Source organism: Pteropus alecto, unplaced genomic scaffold, assembly GCF_000325575.1.
Source record: "Pteropus alecto unplaced genomic scaffold, ASM32557v1 scaffold276, whole genome shotgun sequence".
NCBI lineage: Eukaryota > Metazoa > Chordata > Mammalia > Chiroptera > Pteropodidae > Pteropus > Pteropus alecto.
In genome coordinates, this window is record NW_006438074.1 from 957,120 (window position 1) to 971,984 (window position 14,865).

Here is a 14,865-nt window from a genome sequence, read left to right on the forward strand (position 1 = left end):
AGAAATTTTCAATCTTACTATGCATTAGAACCACTCTGGGGTGGGCCTAGGTGTTCATTTACAAAATGGGTCAAATCTCAGCCCTAACATGGATTAACTCTGTGATCCAATTTTTTTAAACTTTCTGACCCTTGGTGTCCTTATTTGTAAAACAGAGATAATAATACTTACCTCAATGGTTGTCATGAGGATCAAATGAAATAATGTTAGTCAAGTGCCTTGTTACAGTGCTGGTGGGTGCACAATACATGATAATATGCCAATCAAGGTAACAACTGAAGTGTACATGTGCTTGGCAATTTATCACGTGCTTTATGTGAATTATTTTATCCTCAGAGTCCTTTCAGATAAGTATGTTTATTATTTGTTTGTAAGCCTAACACTCTAAGAACTGTTTTCATTTACCTGTGTTGTATTCCAATCTTTATCCTTTGGTATATGTTTTTTTATGTACTTCATAGAATATTTGTATTTCTTACTTTAGATTTTCAAAATGTTATTGACTATCACTTTTTTCTATGTTGTTTGTCATATGTCATTTTAATTACTTAATATTCTATTGAGTTGCTATTTTGTGCTTTGTCATTCTACTATTGCTGGACCTCTTCAGGCAAAGAACTGATTTCTTACTTTGAAGCTTTTGATGTATGCTGTCAAATGCCCTCCAAAACCTGTGACATATAATAGTCACATGGGGTAGTTTTTGACCTGGCTCTTATTCTCCTAATTCTCTAATTCTATTTTAATGTTAAATGGAAATTGTGTGAAATGTTCCTTAAGTTGTAGGAAAAATGGCAGTGATTTAATCAACCAATCAATCAATCATAAAAGCATTTAGAAAATGTATAAAGAATTGTATATGGAGAAGTCCAAAGTTATAGTGTGGCTAAGACAAGAAACAGTAATAGTGATAGGAAAAAAAGAAAAAAAAACCTCTAGTCTACAAAAGAACCTGTACTATAGATTTTAAAGCAGTCAATATAAATATTTAACTTGCTATATTGTATTACATGCAAGCCACTAGTAAGCAAGATAGGATGTACATAGAGAGGGGACTTCTTGCTCCCCTGCCTTCTTTAAAAGTGAGGACTAGCTCTGAATAAAAGCTATGATACAAGGTTTGTATCAGCAGACCGTCCCTTCCTCTAGGGACCTTGTACTGTGTGCTGTCTACTACCTGCCTAGTGCCCCCCAGGAGCCACTTATAAAACATGACACAGGCTGGAGACAATCAGAATCTCCCTGCCCCCCAAGATTGATTTAAGGATGCTGGTAGAGAAAATCCTTGTTCCACTGCGGCCATGAAGCTGGAAATCTGGGAAGGTGGGGCTGCTGGTGACCATTTCCCCTGGCTATATGGAGGCAATTTTGGACAGCAGGCTGAGGGCCACAAACATAGATATTTCTTTTTAAACTAAGGCCCATTTCTTCACCAATGCCTTGGCTGGTGTTCCCTCCTGCAGTCCCAGAACAGTATGATCTCTCTCTTGTACTGTTTCCCCTTACTAAAAAAGCCCTCTATCTAGTGATTCCATCTTCCTCCTCAGCTCTCATTCTCCTCCCCATTCCAGCCAAACCTCTTGAAACAATGTCTACTCTTTTCACTTTCTTATTTTTCACCTTAACCTACTCCACACAAGATTTAGCTCCCACACCTTTACTGAAACTCCTCAAAGATGACTAAGGATCTCCCCATTGCCATCTCTGCATGGGCTTCTTTGGTCCTTGTTTACTTAATCTCCCAGGATCATTTGATTTAGCTGACCAATTCCTTTCTGCTTGAAAACTTCTTGGTTGGTTTCCACAATACTTGGACACCACATCCTCCTGGTTTTTCTCTCACCTCCCTGGCTGCTGCTTCTCAACCCCCTTGCCTGTCTCTCTTCCATCTATAAATGTTAAAGTTTCTGCGGAGCTCTTTTCTAGACCCCCATTCTAGCATGCTACACTCTCTTCCAATCTTTTCCTGTAACAGAGATCTCATCCACTGTTCTAGCTTCCATTGCTGTCTGTGTACTGATGGCTCCTCAACTTATGTCTTAACCTCAGACTATACCTCTGAGCTTTACAACCACATAACTAATTGCCTACTTCAGATTTCCACTTAAATATATCAAAGATAAATCAAACCTGGCATGTTTGGAATTGAACTTTTCATCTCCCTTCGCAAATCTGCTCCTCCCCTAGTGTTTCCTAATTACTAATGGCTCTGCAATTCACACAGTTGCTCAAGCTGGATTCCTGTAAGTCAATCTTGATACTTTCCTCTTCCTCATTCTCTCCGTTCAATCCATCACCAGAACCCATCAATTCTACTTCCTAAATGCTTCTCATATCCGTATCCATCTGCTTATCTTCATCTTCATCACCACCACCTAAGTCCCAGTCACCATTTTCTTTCCCTTGAACTTCGGCAACAGCCTCCTAACTGGTTGCTCTTTCCAATCCACTCTTCGCACAGCCCTAGAGAGAGATTTTAAAACATAAACCTCATGCTGTCCTGGCCCAGCTTAACAGCCTTCAGAGACTTTCAGTTGCCTGTGAATAATGTCCAAAGACTTTCCCATGAAGTCCTGTCAGTTTTGGACCCTGACCCACATTTTCAGGCTCATGTCAACCACTCTCCCCTCTCCTTTCTTGGCTCCAGCCACATGGAGTCTTCCCTGTTCCCCAAACAAGTCAAACTGTCCTTTTTCTCAGGAACCCTGAATAAGCTGATCCTTCAGAATACTTCCTCAGGGGCCCTTCTCTGACCACCCCCTGCAGTACATCCATTGTCCCATCACACCGTAGGCTTTTCCTTCACTGCCCTCTCCACATGTGTGATCTATTTGTTGTTTCTCTTCCCTGTGGGACTGTAAACCCTAGGAGGGCAGAGACCAAGGCTGTCCTGCTCATTGCTTTGTCACCACTGCCCAGGTTTGTCTGGTCTGACAGGGCAAAGATAATCTGTTTCCCTCATATCCCAACCCCAGGGCTGCCCACCATTTGGAGACTGTTGTTTTAATGCCAAAGCCCAACAATAGCAAACCCTTCAGTGGTTCTTAAAGCTAGAGTCCCACTCCTTGGAGGAGAGAGTGACAGAGTTGACCCAGATGGTCTCCTTGACCTTGGAGCAGAAGAGCCAGACAGGAGCTCCCTGGATGTTTGGGAGCTTGCTTTTTCAAGCCCCGCCTAAAGCTAAGGTGTCATTAGAGTGATGTGCTGCATCCCTTCCCTGTTCTCTTCAGGAAGTTTTAGTATTTTAAGACAGTCCCTCCCCCACAGGCCCATTGTTCTTATTTGTTTTCATTCCATAGTGTGCCTCCATTCACTCATGAAATTGTTGAGAACCTACTCAGTGTGAGAGTCTCAAACAGGGCACTGTGGGGAGGGGGCTAGAAAGACTCATCTGCTTCCAAGGAAACCTGAATAGCCAGACAGAAAGTAATTAAGCATCTTAAGAATGGCCTAGGCTTTATAGGAGACAAATTGGTTGTGGCTGGCCCTTAGGCAGCGAGCTTTGCAACGAAGCAGAGTGACTGAAAGAGGACAAAAACCGCTGGGGCCACGAGTGGGAAGGAACAGCAGGCTGCCCACTCTGACTCGCAGACACGGTTAACAACCTGGGGTGTGCCCTGAAGTGGCGATTTTTTTCGGCACACATGTATCAGGGGCAGTGTGTGTGAATGTCTTCTCCCTTTGCAGTGCAAGGCTGGGTGGATCAGAAACCACCCCACAAAGGAAGAGTCTTATTTCGTGTCGGCCATGTGTGTCTTCAGAACCGACCTTTCCTGCTCTTTGTGAAACAAGACACGCCTCTCGGAGGAAGGAGGAGGACAGGATTTCCATCATTACTACTGCCCTATTAAAAAAAAAAAAAAAAATGAAAACGTGTAATTACTCTCTGCAGGAAAGGCGCACAAACAGGATGGGCCCGAGTTGAACCCGGGATGAGCCATCCCTGTTCAGATTAGGAAAAGGAACCTCCCCACCGGGCGCCCACCTCCTGCTAGGGCCTCTCCCAGATGGCCAGGCAGGGTCGTCAGCCCACCTTTTAGAGTGGGAGGGAGGGCACGGGCGACTCCACGTCGCTCTGGTTCCCTTGTTCCTCATCCTCCTCCTTCCTGTCTTCCAGCCCTCGCCGGGCCTGTCGCCCATGCCTCAGGTGTTTGCTCCAGCTAGGCCACGAGCTCTTCCCTTTTTGGCCTACACCTGGGGTGGCCTCCAGCGGGAAGCACGCCGCCAGCGCCGGTACAGCAGGGAGCGCGCGCAGAGCAGGGCGAGGAGGCAGGCGCCGGGCTGTACCGCGCGGCGTGCGCCTGGCCACTGACCCACCGCAGGGCTGGCGGGACTTGGGACTGCACGCCACGCCCCCGGGGTTCAAAAGGTGCGGGACCCCGAGCAGGGTTTCGGTGAACTTGGAGGCTGGCGGTGCGAAGCTCCTGTCCGGGATGCGGCGGCAGCTGCTTCCTGGTTTGAAGCTCACCGGGTGGGGGAGAGCGTGAGCCCGCGGAGGCGGGGGCAGGAGGAGAAGCAGGAGGAGGCGGGGGCGAAAGACGCTTGGGGCTGGAGCTAACCGGACGGGTCGCTCCGGCTCTCCGGAGAGAGGAGCCTCCCGGCTCTGGAGAAGGGGCGAGTCTTGTTCGAGCCCCCGGGAAGTGCCGAGCGTTCGAAAGGAACAGTCGGGCTCACCCGGCCCGCTGCTAGCTCGGCGCCGGGCTCCCCTCCTTTCCACCTCGCGAGGGAGGGCGGGAGGGAGGGAAGGAGGGGAGGGGAAGGTCCCGCGGAGAAGGCAGAATGGCCCGGCAAGGGGTGCTTGGGCGCTGCTTTTCCCAGGAGCTGACTCCACTCTTGCGGCTGCCGCGAGGGCTGGCCTGAGCAGGGGCTCCAGGCTCTCCCGCTGCGAGCCAGCGCGGCCCCCCGGGGCCGGGGCAGTGGCGCCGGCATGTCGTCTGGCACCATGAAGTTCAATGGCTACTTGAGGGTCCGCATCGGCGAAGCCGTGGGGCTGCAGCCCACTCGCTGGTCCCTGCGCCACTCGCTCTTCAAGAAGGGATACCAGCTGCTGGATCCCTACCTGACAGTGAGTGTGGACCAGGTGCGTGTGGGCCAGACCAGCACCAAGCAAAAGACCAACAAACCCACGTACAATGAGGAGTTCTGCGCCAACGTCACTGACGGCGGCCACCTGGAGCTGGCCGTCTTCCACGAGACACCCCTGGGCTACGACCACTTCGTGGCCAACTGCACCCTGCAATTCCACGAGCTGCTGCGCACCGCCGGCGCCTCGGATACCTTCGAGGGCTGGGTGAGTAGCTATGACCCTTTCTGGCTGTGTCCACTTGATCCCCTCTCAACCATCTGTTTGTTAAAACTTGCTGGGGTCCCGCTTTCCATCATCCGAGCTCCGCGGTGGAGGGAATTCCCTTCCGACTTTGGTCCTTGCCCAGGTGACCACGACACGGATGATGCGGCCGCGGTAGGTGTGTGAAGGCGCAGGTGTGTCTCCAGGAGGCCAGCCTGGATAGGTCCCCTTTTGGGATGGCAGGTTGGACTAACGGGAATTCAGGGCGGGGGCCGTCAGCCCCCATCCACCTAGACTCTTGGTAAGGCTCCCCAATTTCGGCACGCGGTTAACACTCAGGGAAGGCAAGCAAGGTATGATAGGAAAGACTTGATTAGGGTAACGTGCTTTAAACATTTCTTAGGGGAAAGCCATACATTCTCGCAAGTATTATTCATAGTGTTTATGGATGCGTGTTGGTTCAGCGTCTCAGACGTGCACACGTGTTTCGGCATGCAGATCTATTACATCCCAGAGGTACATAACCTACACTGGCGGGGATCGGAGTACCTGGGTCTGCACGTTAGCAACGTTTTATTGTTTAGCAGTTTTCCAAGGAGATGAGGTTTACATGTGTTTGCAAGTAACGCCACTAGTTCGGTCTCAGCCTGGGAGATGTGAGTCCTGAATTATGCGTTTCTGCTGCTTTTGGTTGAGAGCTAGAGGAGCTCCTCAGTAGTTTGTGAATCTCCTCCACACCTGCTGGTGTTTCTGTGTATTGACAAGTAGTTACCCGCAACTTCTCACTTGCCTCTACTTTTCACATAGTTCTCATGAGGCAACACTGCTGCTGTAAATAAATTAAAATTTCTAGAGCACTCTCCACAGTGCGAAAACGCTTTTGCTTCTTAATCCTCATGCTATCTTTGTGGGGCAGGTGTTATCTTTCACACTTTTGTATGATGAAATAATAATGATAATGAAGTGGTCTGGTTTGGCAAAATGAAGAAAGCTGTTTGAAGGCTCTCAGGAGTTTAATGTTTAAGTTTTGGAGGATGTCAGTTTTGAACCCAGGATGTGTATCAGTATTGAAAACCTGTTTGAAATCAACAAGTGGTGGAATCAGATGGGCAGTAATAAAGACACATTTAGGTAGTTTATACTTTGAGGAATTGATAATTTTACTGTAGATTCTCTAAAATTACAGATGGTTTGTGGGCCTATCCTTTTCTTTTAAATAGAAGTAAGAAAAATCCATAACGACTGTTTAACCATATCATCAAATTATATTTTAATTTCCCTTCAGCCTAACTTACTTTATGGAATTTAAAAGTTTACGAGAGAGAAATGTCTAAAACACAGCTAGAGATTGATATTTTATCCCGTGAATTTCTGGATAGGAAATAAAGATGAGCCTAGGAATCCGAATGAAATTATCGAGTGGTTGATTAAGAGTTAGGTTGAGTAAAGCTTTAGAGGTCCTGAAGGATGATGATGCAGACTGGTCACTGTCCATTAGAGGCTTGTCTTCCCAGAGAGAGGCTAGATGGACCCTTCTCACTCCTATTCTGCACATTTGAATCACTCTGGGACCTTTTAAAACTCACTACTTTGTAAAGACTCTAGATAGGAATTTGTGGCTGTGGGAACCAGCATCATGTCAGTACTTTTAGGCTTCCCAGGCGATTCAATGTGCAGTTAAGGTTGAGAACCTGTTGCCTAAATGAAGAGATGAGAACTAGAAGAAGCATACGTGCAGGAATATTCAGGTTACTTGACAAGGTGTAGGTATGCAGAGCTGCTTGTTGTCCCAGTGGATGAACAAAGATTTAAATGTAAATTAAATTTCTATGTCTATAATTGCCTGAATTAATTATATGTGTTTAATGTAATTCATTGATGGTGTTTTTCAGTGGTAGGATAGGTCAGCATTTAAATGACCTTGAAATCAGTCATGTGAAATGCATTTATATTCAATTAGGGAGGGCAGAGATTTTTTTTAAAGTCCTAGGTATTTTCAACCAGCCTTAAGGATAAAATAGAATGGGTAGAGTGTTGTTTTTGTTTGTCAGTTTTTAAGAAAAATAATCTCAAGAAAATATTTGGCGATATATGGCATGCTTGTTTTTTTAATTGATCCTTTATAGATCTAAAGGTGATTCTGAAATTTAGAATTACAAAAATACTTATTCATCATTAATATATTAAATTGAAATGTGTGGTTTATCTAGACAGTTACAAATATAATAATTGAATTTACTCCATGATAAATTTGTGTTTCAATTGGAATTACCAATTGCTGAACTTTAAAAAACCTAATGACTTAGTTTTTACTGGATCACATAAAGAGACAAAAACAGAAGATACGTTTATCATTAGAGTAAAACAAAAATGTTATGCTATCTGGCTTAATGTACTTTCTAAGTATCAAGAAGAGAATTATTTACATTGATTTTAGTACCAGTTTTGTCAATATTACTTTCTAAGCTGGATGAGAGAATGGGTCAGATCTATTTTATGCAGTATATTCCTAATACCAAAACAGTGCCTGACATGGATTAGACAATCAAATATTTTTTTTTGACTGTACATATTTAATCTACATAAAACCTAAGGAGGTGGAGATACAGCTAAAGAAGTTCTTAAATGAAAATTCAGTGTTAAGTACTTAAATGAGAAAAGATCTTGAAGACCTAAGTTTCCACCTGAAAGTAGAAGAGCAAATTGAACCAAAAGTAAAAAAATTGTAAAGATAGCAGAAGGCAATGAAGTAGAAAACAGAAACGATAACTGGTTTTGAAAAAAAATTAACAAAATTGATAAGCCTCAAGCCAGAATGATCAAGGAAAAAAAAAGAGAGAGAAGACACAAATTACCAATATTAGAAATGAGAGAGAACATTACTATGGGTCCTACAGACGTTAAAAAGAGGAAATGGTCTACAGCCGTGCTACCCTGAACAGGCCCGATCCCGTCTGATCTCAGAAGCTAAGCAGGGTCAGGCCTGTTTAGTACTTGGATGGGAGACCACCTAGGAAGACCAGGTGCTGTAGGCATAAAAAATTAAAAATAAGGGATTAAGCTGACAAAGTCCTTGCAATCTGTGAGGTCAACCAAGGGTTGCCTTGCTTAAAAAAAATAAATAAATAAATACAATAAATAAAAGAAATATTATGAACAATTTTATGTCAGTAAATTCCACAGTTTAGATGAAATGAACATATCCCTTAAAAGATATAAACTACCAAAACTCACTCAAATAACTTGAATAACTGTCTATTAAGGTAATTGAATGTGTAGTTAAAAACCCTCTACAGTGTAAACTCAAGGTCCTGATGACTTTACTGGTGAATTTTGTCATACATTTAAGGAAGAAATGTTGCCAACTCTACCCAAACTATTTCAGAAAATAGAAGGAAAAACATGTCAACTTATTCCATGAGGCCAGCGTTACCCTTATACCAAAACCTGATTAAAACATTACAAAAACAAAAACAAACAAAAACCAAAATAAAACAAAACTACAGACCAGTGCTCTTTGTGAACACAGATATAATAAAAATTCTTAAATCTTAGCAAATCAAATCCAACAACATAGCAATTGGAAGTACATCATAACTATATTGGGTTTATAACAAGGACGGCAAGGTTGATTTAACATTTAAAAAACCAATTAGTGCAATTCTTTATATTAGCAGAATAAAAAAGGAGATTCATATGATCATCTCAATCATATATAAAATGATCTACAAAAAAATCAATAAATTGAACTTTATCAAAATTAACTATTGTTTTTCAAAAGACACTTAGAAAATGAAAACAGAAGCCACAGACTGGGAGAAAATATTTGCAACATGTAAATCAGACAAAAGAGTTGTAACATGAATATATAAAAGAATTCTTACAACTCAGTAGTGATGAGAAAAATACCCAATTTAAAATGGTCCAAAGATTTGAATAGGACCATCGTGATAAATTACACATTAAAAGATGCTCAACATCATTAGTCATCAAGGAAATGTAAATTAAAACCAAAACCCACTGGAAAGGCTAAAATTAAAAAGAGTGACCAAACCAAGTTTTGGTGAAGGAGTGGAGCAACTGGAACTCTCATATCCTACTGTGAGGAATATAAAATCATACGGTCATGTTGAAAACATTTTGGCAGTGTCTTAAAATGTTACACATATACCTGCTGCATGACCTAGCTACTCTTAAGTATTTACCAGAGAAATGAAAGCATTTATACAAAGACATGTGCACAAATGTTCGTAGCAGCTTTATTTATAATAGCCCCCAAATTAGAAATAACTCAAATGTCAGTAAAATGGTGACTGTTTAAACAAATTGTGTATCCATACAGTGGAATACTGAATAATAAAAAGTGATGAACTATTGATACATGCAACAATACCGATAAATCTCAAAATAATTACAGTGAGTGAAAGAAGCCAGACAAAAAGGAGTACACACTGTATTCAAAATTACAGAAAATGAAAACTTGTTTGTAGTGGCAGGAAGCATATCAGTGCATGCCTGGAACTGGAAGGGTGAGGATGAGGGTGGGATGGATTACAAAGGAAGCATAAGGAAACTTCTGAAGGAGATGAAAATACTCACTGTTTTGATTTAGGAGATCATTTCACAGTTATATACATATGCCTAAGCTCATCACATAGTTCATTTTAAGTATCTGCATGTTATTGTGTAACAATTATACTTCAGGCTGTGGGGAAAAAAACTGAGTTATTATTATTCCTATTTTACGAAAATGATTTGTTAAATAAGTGACCGAATTAGACTTAAGCCGAGGCTGACTCGAAAACAACATTGCCTCTTTACTGCAGAGCATAAAAAAAAATTAAAGATAGTTTCTGATTTTTGAACAGTCTCATTTTCTAAATTATCACTGTCGGTTTTTTTCTGTTTCTTCTAGAAATTGTTTATTTCGCATAATTTCTTGGACTTCTGAAAACCAAAAGTTGGTCTAAATTAGAACCTTATTTCCATCTTTCATGTTTGCTCTTAATTCGCCAGCTTTCCAAGTGAGGATCGGCATCTAATACTTAATGCAGAGCATTAGGGACATGGGGGCAGGCAGGAGGAGCTGGAGGCTGCGTCATGGAAAGACCTTGGCATCCCCTCAGGAAGGAAGGACCTGCTTGGCAGGATCCCAGGCCGTTTTCCTGGTTCAGCCCTCTTGAAGACATTCTGTTCCCTACAGCACTGGAGGGCTGCTTTCCTTCAGCTTCTTAGTAAGGTACCTGTTTGGTAGTCCTGTCCGGTGAGGCACCCAGGTTACTACTGGGCAATCTCTTGATTATCTTTTCCCCTTGATTCCTGCATCCAAGTGCATGAATTTATAGCATCAAAATTCTTCCAGATGCTATACTTTGTAGTGCAGTTATTTAATTATTTCACTTATTTTTTTTTTCTGAGCCAGTTGTTGAGGTGTATCTAACATTGAGTCATTAACTTAATGTTTAAGGGAAAAAAATATGTTAGCATCTCCATGGAGGTTTATTCTAATGTACATAAATTGGATATATTGTGTCTTCAGTCTCATTGTAGGCATTTTGTTGTAGTAGGGCTGGCTGCTTCTCATCATGCGGGTTGTGGCTCAGATGTTTCCCCTCAGAGAGCCTTTTCCTAACAATGCTATCTTGTCACCCTTCATTGCACTCACCATTCTCTGAGATCATTTGTTAATATTTGTTTATTTTACTCTCCTCTTTAGAGTATAAATGCCTTGAGAGTAGGCACTCTACCTTTCTTATTCAGTGTTCTAACTCCAGCACCTTAAACTGTGTCCGGTATATAGTAGGCACTAAGTATTTGTCAAAAGAATGTTTTCTTAATGTGATTTCTGGGCAAATAAAGTATAAGTACTTTGGGAGCGTCTTTTCTTGAACATTTTATTCATCTTCCTAATAGAAACAAATGAAAATAATTGGGGAGTGAGCGATTGTTACAATTATTGTGTCCCTCTTTTAAATCAATTAATGATGTACCAATATGTGCTTGAAAAAGTGGGCCAGGTTTATATATGCTTTGAATGTGATAATGAATTGAAAATTCTGTGTATGGAAAACTTCTCATCTTTGTTTCATTTTAAAGGACTATAATTTTTAAACTCATTAATATGTTGAGGGACTAGTTCACTAGTAATTTGTGAGCCCAACATGTTAAAATCAGAGGAGAATTAAGAAATAAGCATTGAAAAATTGTATTTCAACCTTGGAGAGCTAATGAGGTTTATGGGTAGAGCATGAATCATCTTATCTTATGTAACTCGTAGTACAATTTTGGTATCTAGCAAATGTTTAGAACGGTGACTAGTTGTGATAGTAAAAGTGCAGTAAATTTGTGAGACGGGCAGCATTTACTTAGAATAAGAGAGGTGCCTTGGATTTTCTATAGTCTCTTTTCTAGTTTATAAAACAATTGACTAGGTCAGGTTCTCCTTTTGTGTTGACCGCTTAGCTCTATTTTATTAGATGAGAAGAATGAGGCCTGAGTTGAAACTCAATGACTGCCCACTCTTTTCCACTCTCATCATTCCTATATCCAGAGTGATCTCTCTCAATTGCCAGACTGGGAGTCATTCCTTTACTTAAAATTCTTCAATGGTTTCTCACTACTTTAGGAAAAGCACAACTCTTTAAAATGGTATAGAATATTCTTCATGATCTGGCCCTTGATTTCTCTTGAGCTTTATCCCAGCTCACACTCTGTGCTGCAATCACCATGAGCGATTTTCAGTTCCTCAAGGGTCACCTTGCTAATTCTTACCTGTGCTTCAGTTCTCATTAGAAACATCACTTACCCAGAAAACTTTCCCTGACATGTCAAGTCTGGGTTTGGTCCTCCTCCTTAGTGTTCCCTCAGCATCTCGAAATTTCTGTGCCCCCTGCTCCCTCGCATCCTGAAAGAATGGACATATGAATGGATTGGGTTCTCTTGGAAGTATGTGATATTGGTCAGAGGGAGTTCAGGGTGTAATAGTATGGGCAATGGACTAAGATTCATCCCCCCAGCTCTTGGGGTAGCTCCTCTAACACACTGTTACATATTCCTGTATGAAATGCCAAGCCCTAGGTGAGCATTCACCTACCATCGAGCATGTTCTATGTACTGGGAGCTCTGCTCTACCTCGGAGAGGCAAGTGAACAAGACAGACATGATCCCTTCTTTCATAGACCTCTCACAGTTCCAAGAGGGAGATAGATTGTGGGGGGAACAATAACCAGGAAATTACAGCAGTAAATACCAAGATGCTGGTGAGCACCTGGTTTGAAGAGATCAGAGACATTTTCCTGGAGCGAAATTCAAGAGCTGATTTTTAAGTCTCCTGTATAGATAGCCACAAGCTCGCTTCAGTTAAATGACTGTCAAAAATCATTCCTCAAAAGAAGAAGAGGAACTTTTGACTTGATAATGCTTTCCCAGAGAGACATCACAGAGGCCCTTTTGAAAGCTAAATGTTCCTGACCCGTGGAAATATTTCCATCTTTGGAAAATCTGGGAGGAGACTAAGTTGCCATGATTGTGAACATATGGCCTAAAAGAACATTTGATTCCCAAGGAAGAAAACAGTAACACCCTATTTGAACCATCAAATACTGTGAGCTTTGTACAGATCATAAAGGAATCATAGGTGTTGAAGCAGGCAGGTCATCTAGTTCAGAACAACAAAAAGCCTAATAGCTCAGGCTCATGGACAACCTGCAGATGTATTCATTGGCAGAGATGTTTTTAACATCGAATCCGAAGGCGTTTAGTTCTCAGGAGGTGCTTCAGTTTACCACAGACCCCACCATTCTCTATTAAGCACTCATCTTGACTTATTACCCACTTGGTCCTGGGAGATTTTTGAGTTTTTGACACCTACTATAGCTCAGGCCTTTGTTTTCAGAATGTGGGAACTTGGGGGAGTGTTTAAGCCAAAGTAGTGCTCTTACCCTAGCTCATGTGATATGGTGACACACACACACATTTAATATCTATATATATGTTATTTAGATGTATATTTATAAACAAATTAGATATATATTTAGATATTATCTATATATGCATCCTAAAATTTTGAGGAAGCTGGTTTATTAGTAAATGGGAAGTTTAACTACAAATTAGTATTGTATTAACTACTAAAAAAATCTTTTTGAATTTTATTATACAGCTTCCAGCGGTATATAAGTGTAATGCTATAATGGGAGTAAGGAGAACAGGGTTCAAGGTGTGGCTTTGCCACCAATCAGCTGTGACCTCAGATAAGCCTCTACATATCAGAGTCTCAGTTCTCTGGTTTATATAATGAAAGGGTTGAACTAGAATATCTCTAAGGACCTTCCATCCCTAAAGCCTCTGCTACCATATGTTTGACAATTACATCATTTCTCTTTTGGAATAACTAGTTTGGTTTTAAGTAGTCAAAATGAATTATGTCTTATCAGAGGTAGTAACTCCTAAGAATTAAATTGGTTCAAATCTAAATTGCTCAGGCTTAGAGAGGATTTAGCTCATGTCTAAATGACTTTTAACATCAATAGTGATGTTGATGTTATTTCCTTGGCTTAGAATCAGACTTAAGGAATTACAGTGGGTCCTCATTTTAAGCCATGCAGTTATATTTCTTGATTTACACTAATGGGCTCCTCATTCTGTGGGATGGTTATAAGTTATGTCCCTTTTACCTCGAGTCAGGGAGATGTTGAGAATCCCACTGTTTGAGCTTTTGCTAGAAGCTGTTCTCACTAGCATGGTAATTAATACTTTGTAGTTATGAAGTGTCTGTAGCTACCAGTTTATATATCCACCTTAGGTGATGACAAATACTATAAATCACTTGTAGGACAGACATTTTAATTAGATGGAGGAATGTGCCCAAGGGCATTGGCTATCTAGTGTTTAAGTGCTATGCTGAAGAGTTTTATGAGTTGGGAAATTTTTGTTGAGAATCCTGGTACCTTCCAGAGAGATTTATCAGGATTATTCTGTTAGTATATTTCTGTGGCACCAGTAAGTTATAGCAGGCAAAGCACGCAGGAATTTTTAGTAGAAGACTCACTAGCAGTGCTTTTGTAATGTACTGCCTTCTAGATAGTTCCTTAGATTTTACGTAAGTTTTGTTTTTGTATACCTTTGACCTTACAGGGAGAGAAAGATGTTTAGTGCTTATGGTGGAAAAAAAAAATTTGCCAGAGGATAGAACCATGGCCACCATGAGCTCCTCATAATTACATTTAAAAGTAAGCCATATGGGGCCTGTGTGAGCATATTCTACACCTAGCCACTGTTGTCCAAGTTCTTAAACCAAAACCACAAAGCTGCATTTTCATTTGTAAGTCATACTTATCCCTTGTACTTGCATAGCACTGTTTCTCCATCTCCCTTGTAGCACTTAAATACAGTGTCCCTCTGTCCACACACTGGGCTTTGGTGTTCTCTGTGGTATCAGAGGGCAGGCAGCCCTGAGCCCTGTGGCCCCTTCCAGCACCCGATTTATGTGGTTCTAGTTATGGTGGATTGGATAATGAAAATTATTCTCCCTTCTGAAATATCTTCTAGAGATTATTCTGCTGATGCTCAGATTTGTTCTA

The 14,865-nt window shown here is 41.6% G+C and overlaps 1 protein-coding gene and 1 pseudogene across 2 annotated transcripts in view; both read left to right on the forward strand.

The window, feature by feature from the left end:
• The first annotated feature begins 4,247 nt into the window (after nucleotides 1-4,247).
• PRKCH (protein kinase C eta) overlaps nucleotides 4,248-14,865 on the forward strand; it is a 194,949-nt gene continuing 184,331 nt past the window's right edge. The window contains exon 1 of one of the 2 annotated variants that reach the window (XM_006915103.2): nucleotides 4,248-5,290. In XM_006915103.2, the coding sequence (XP_006915165.1) occupies nucleotides 4,928-5,290 (363 nt within the window). In that variant the 5' untranslated portion in view covers nucleotides 4,248-4,927. The remainder of the gene's footprint in view (nucleotides 5,291-14,865) is intronic. The other variant, XM_025049138.1, reaches the window with a different exon arrangement.
• Nucleotides 8,204-8,322, forward strand: LOC112482489 (annotated as a pseudogene).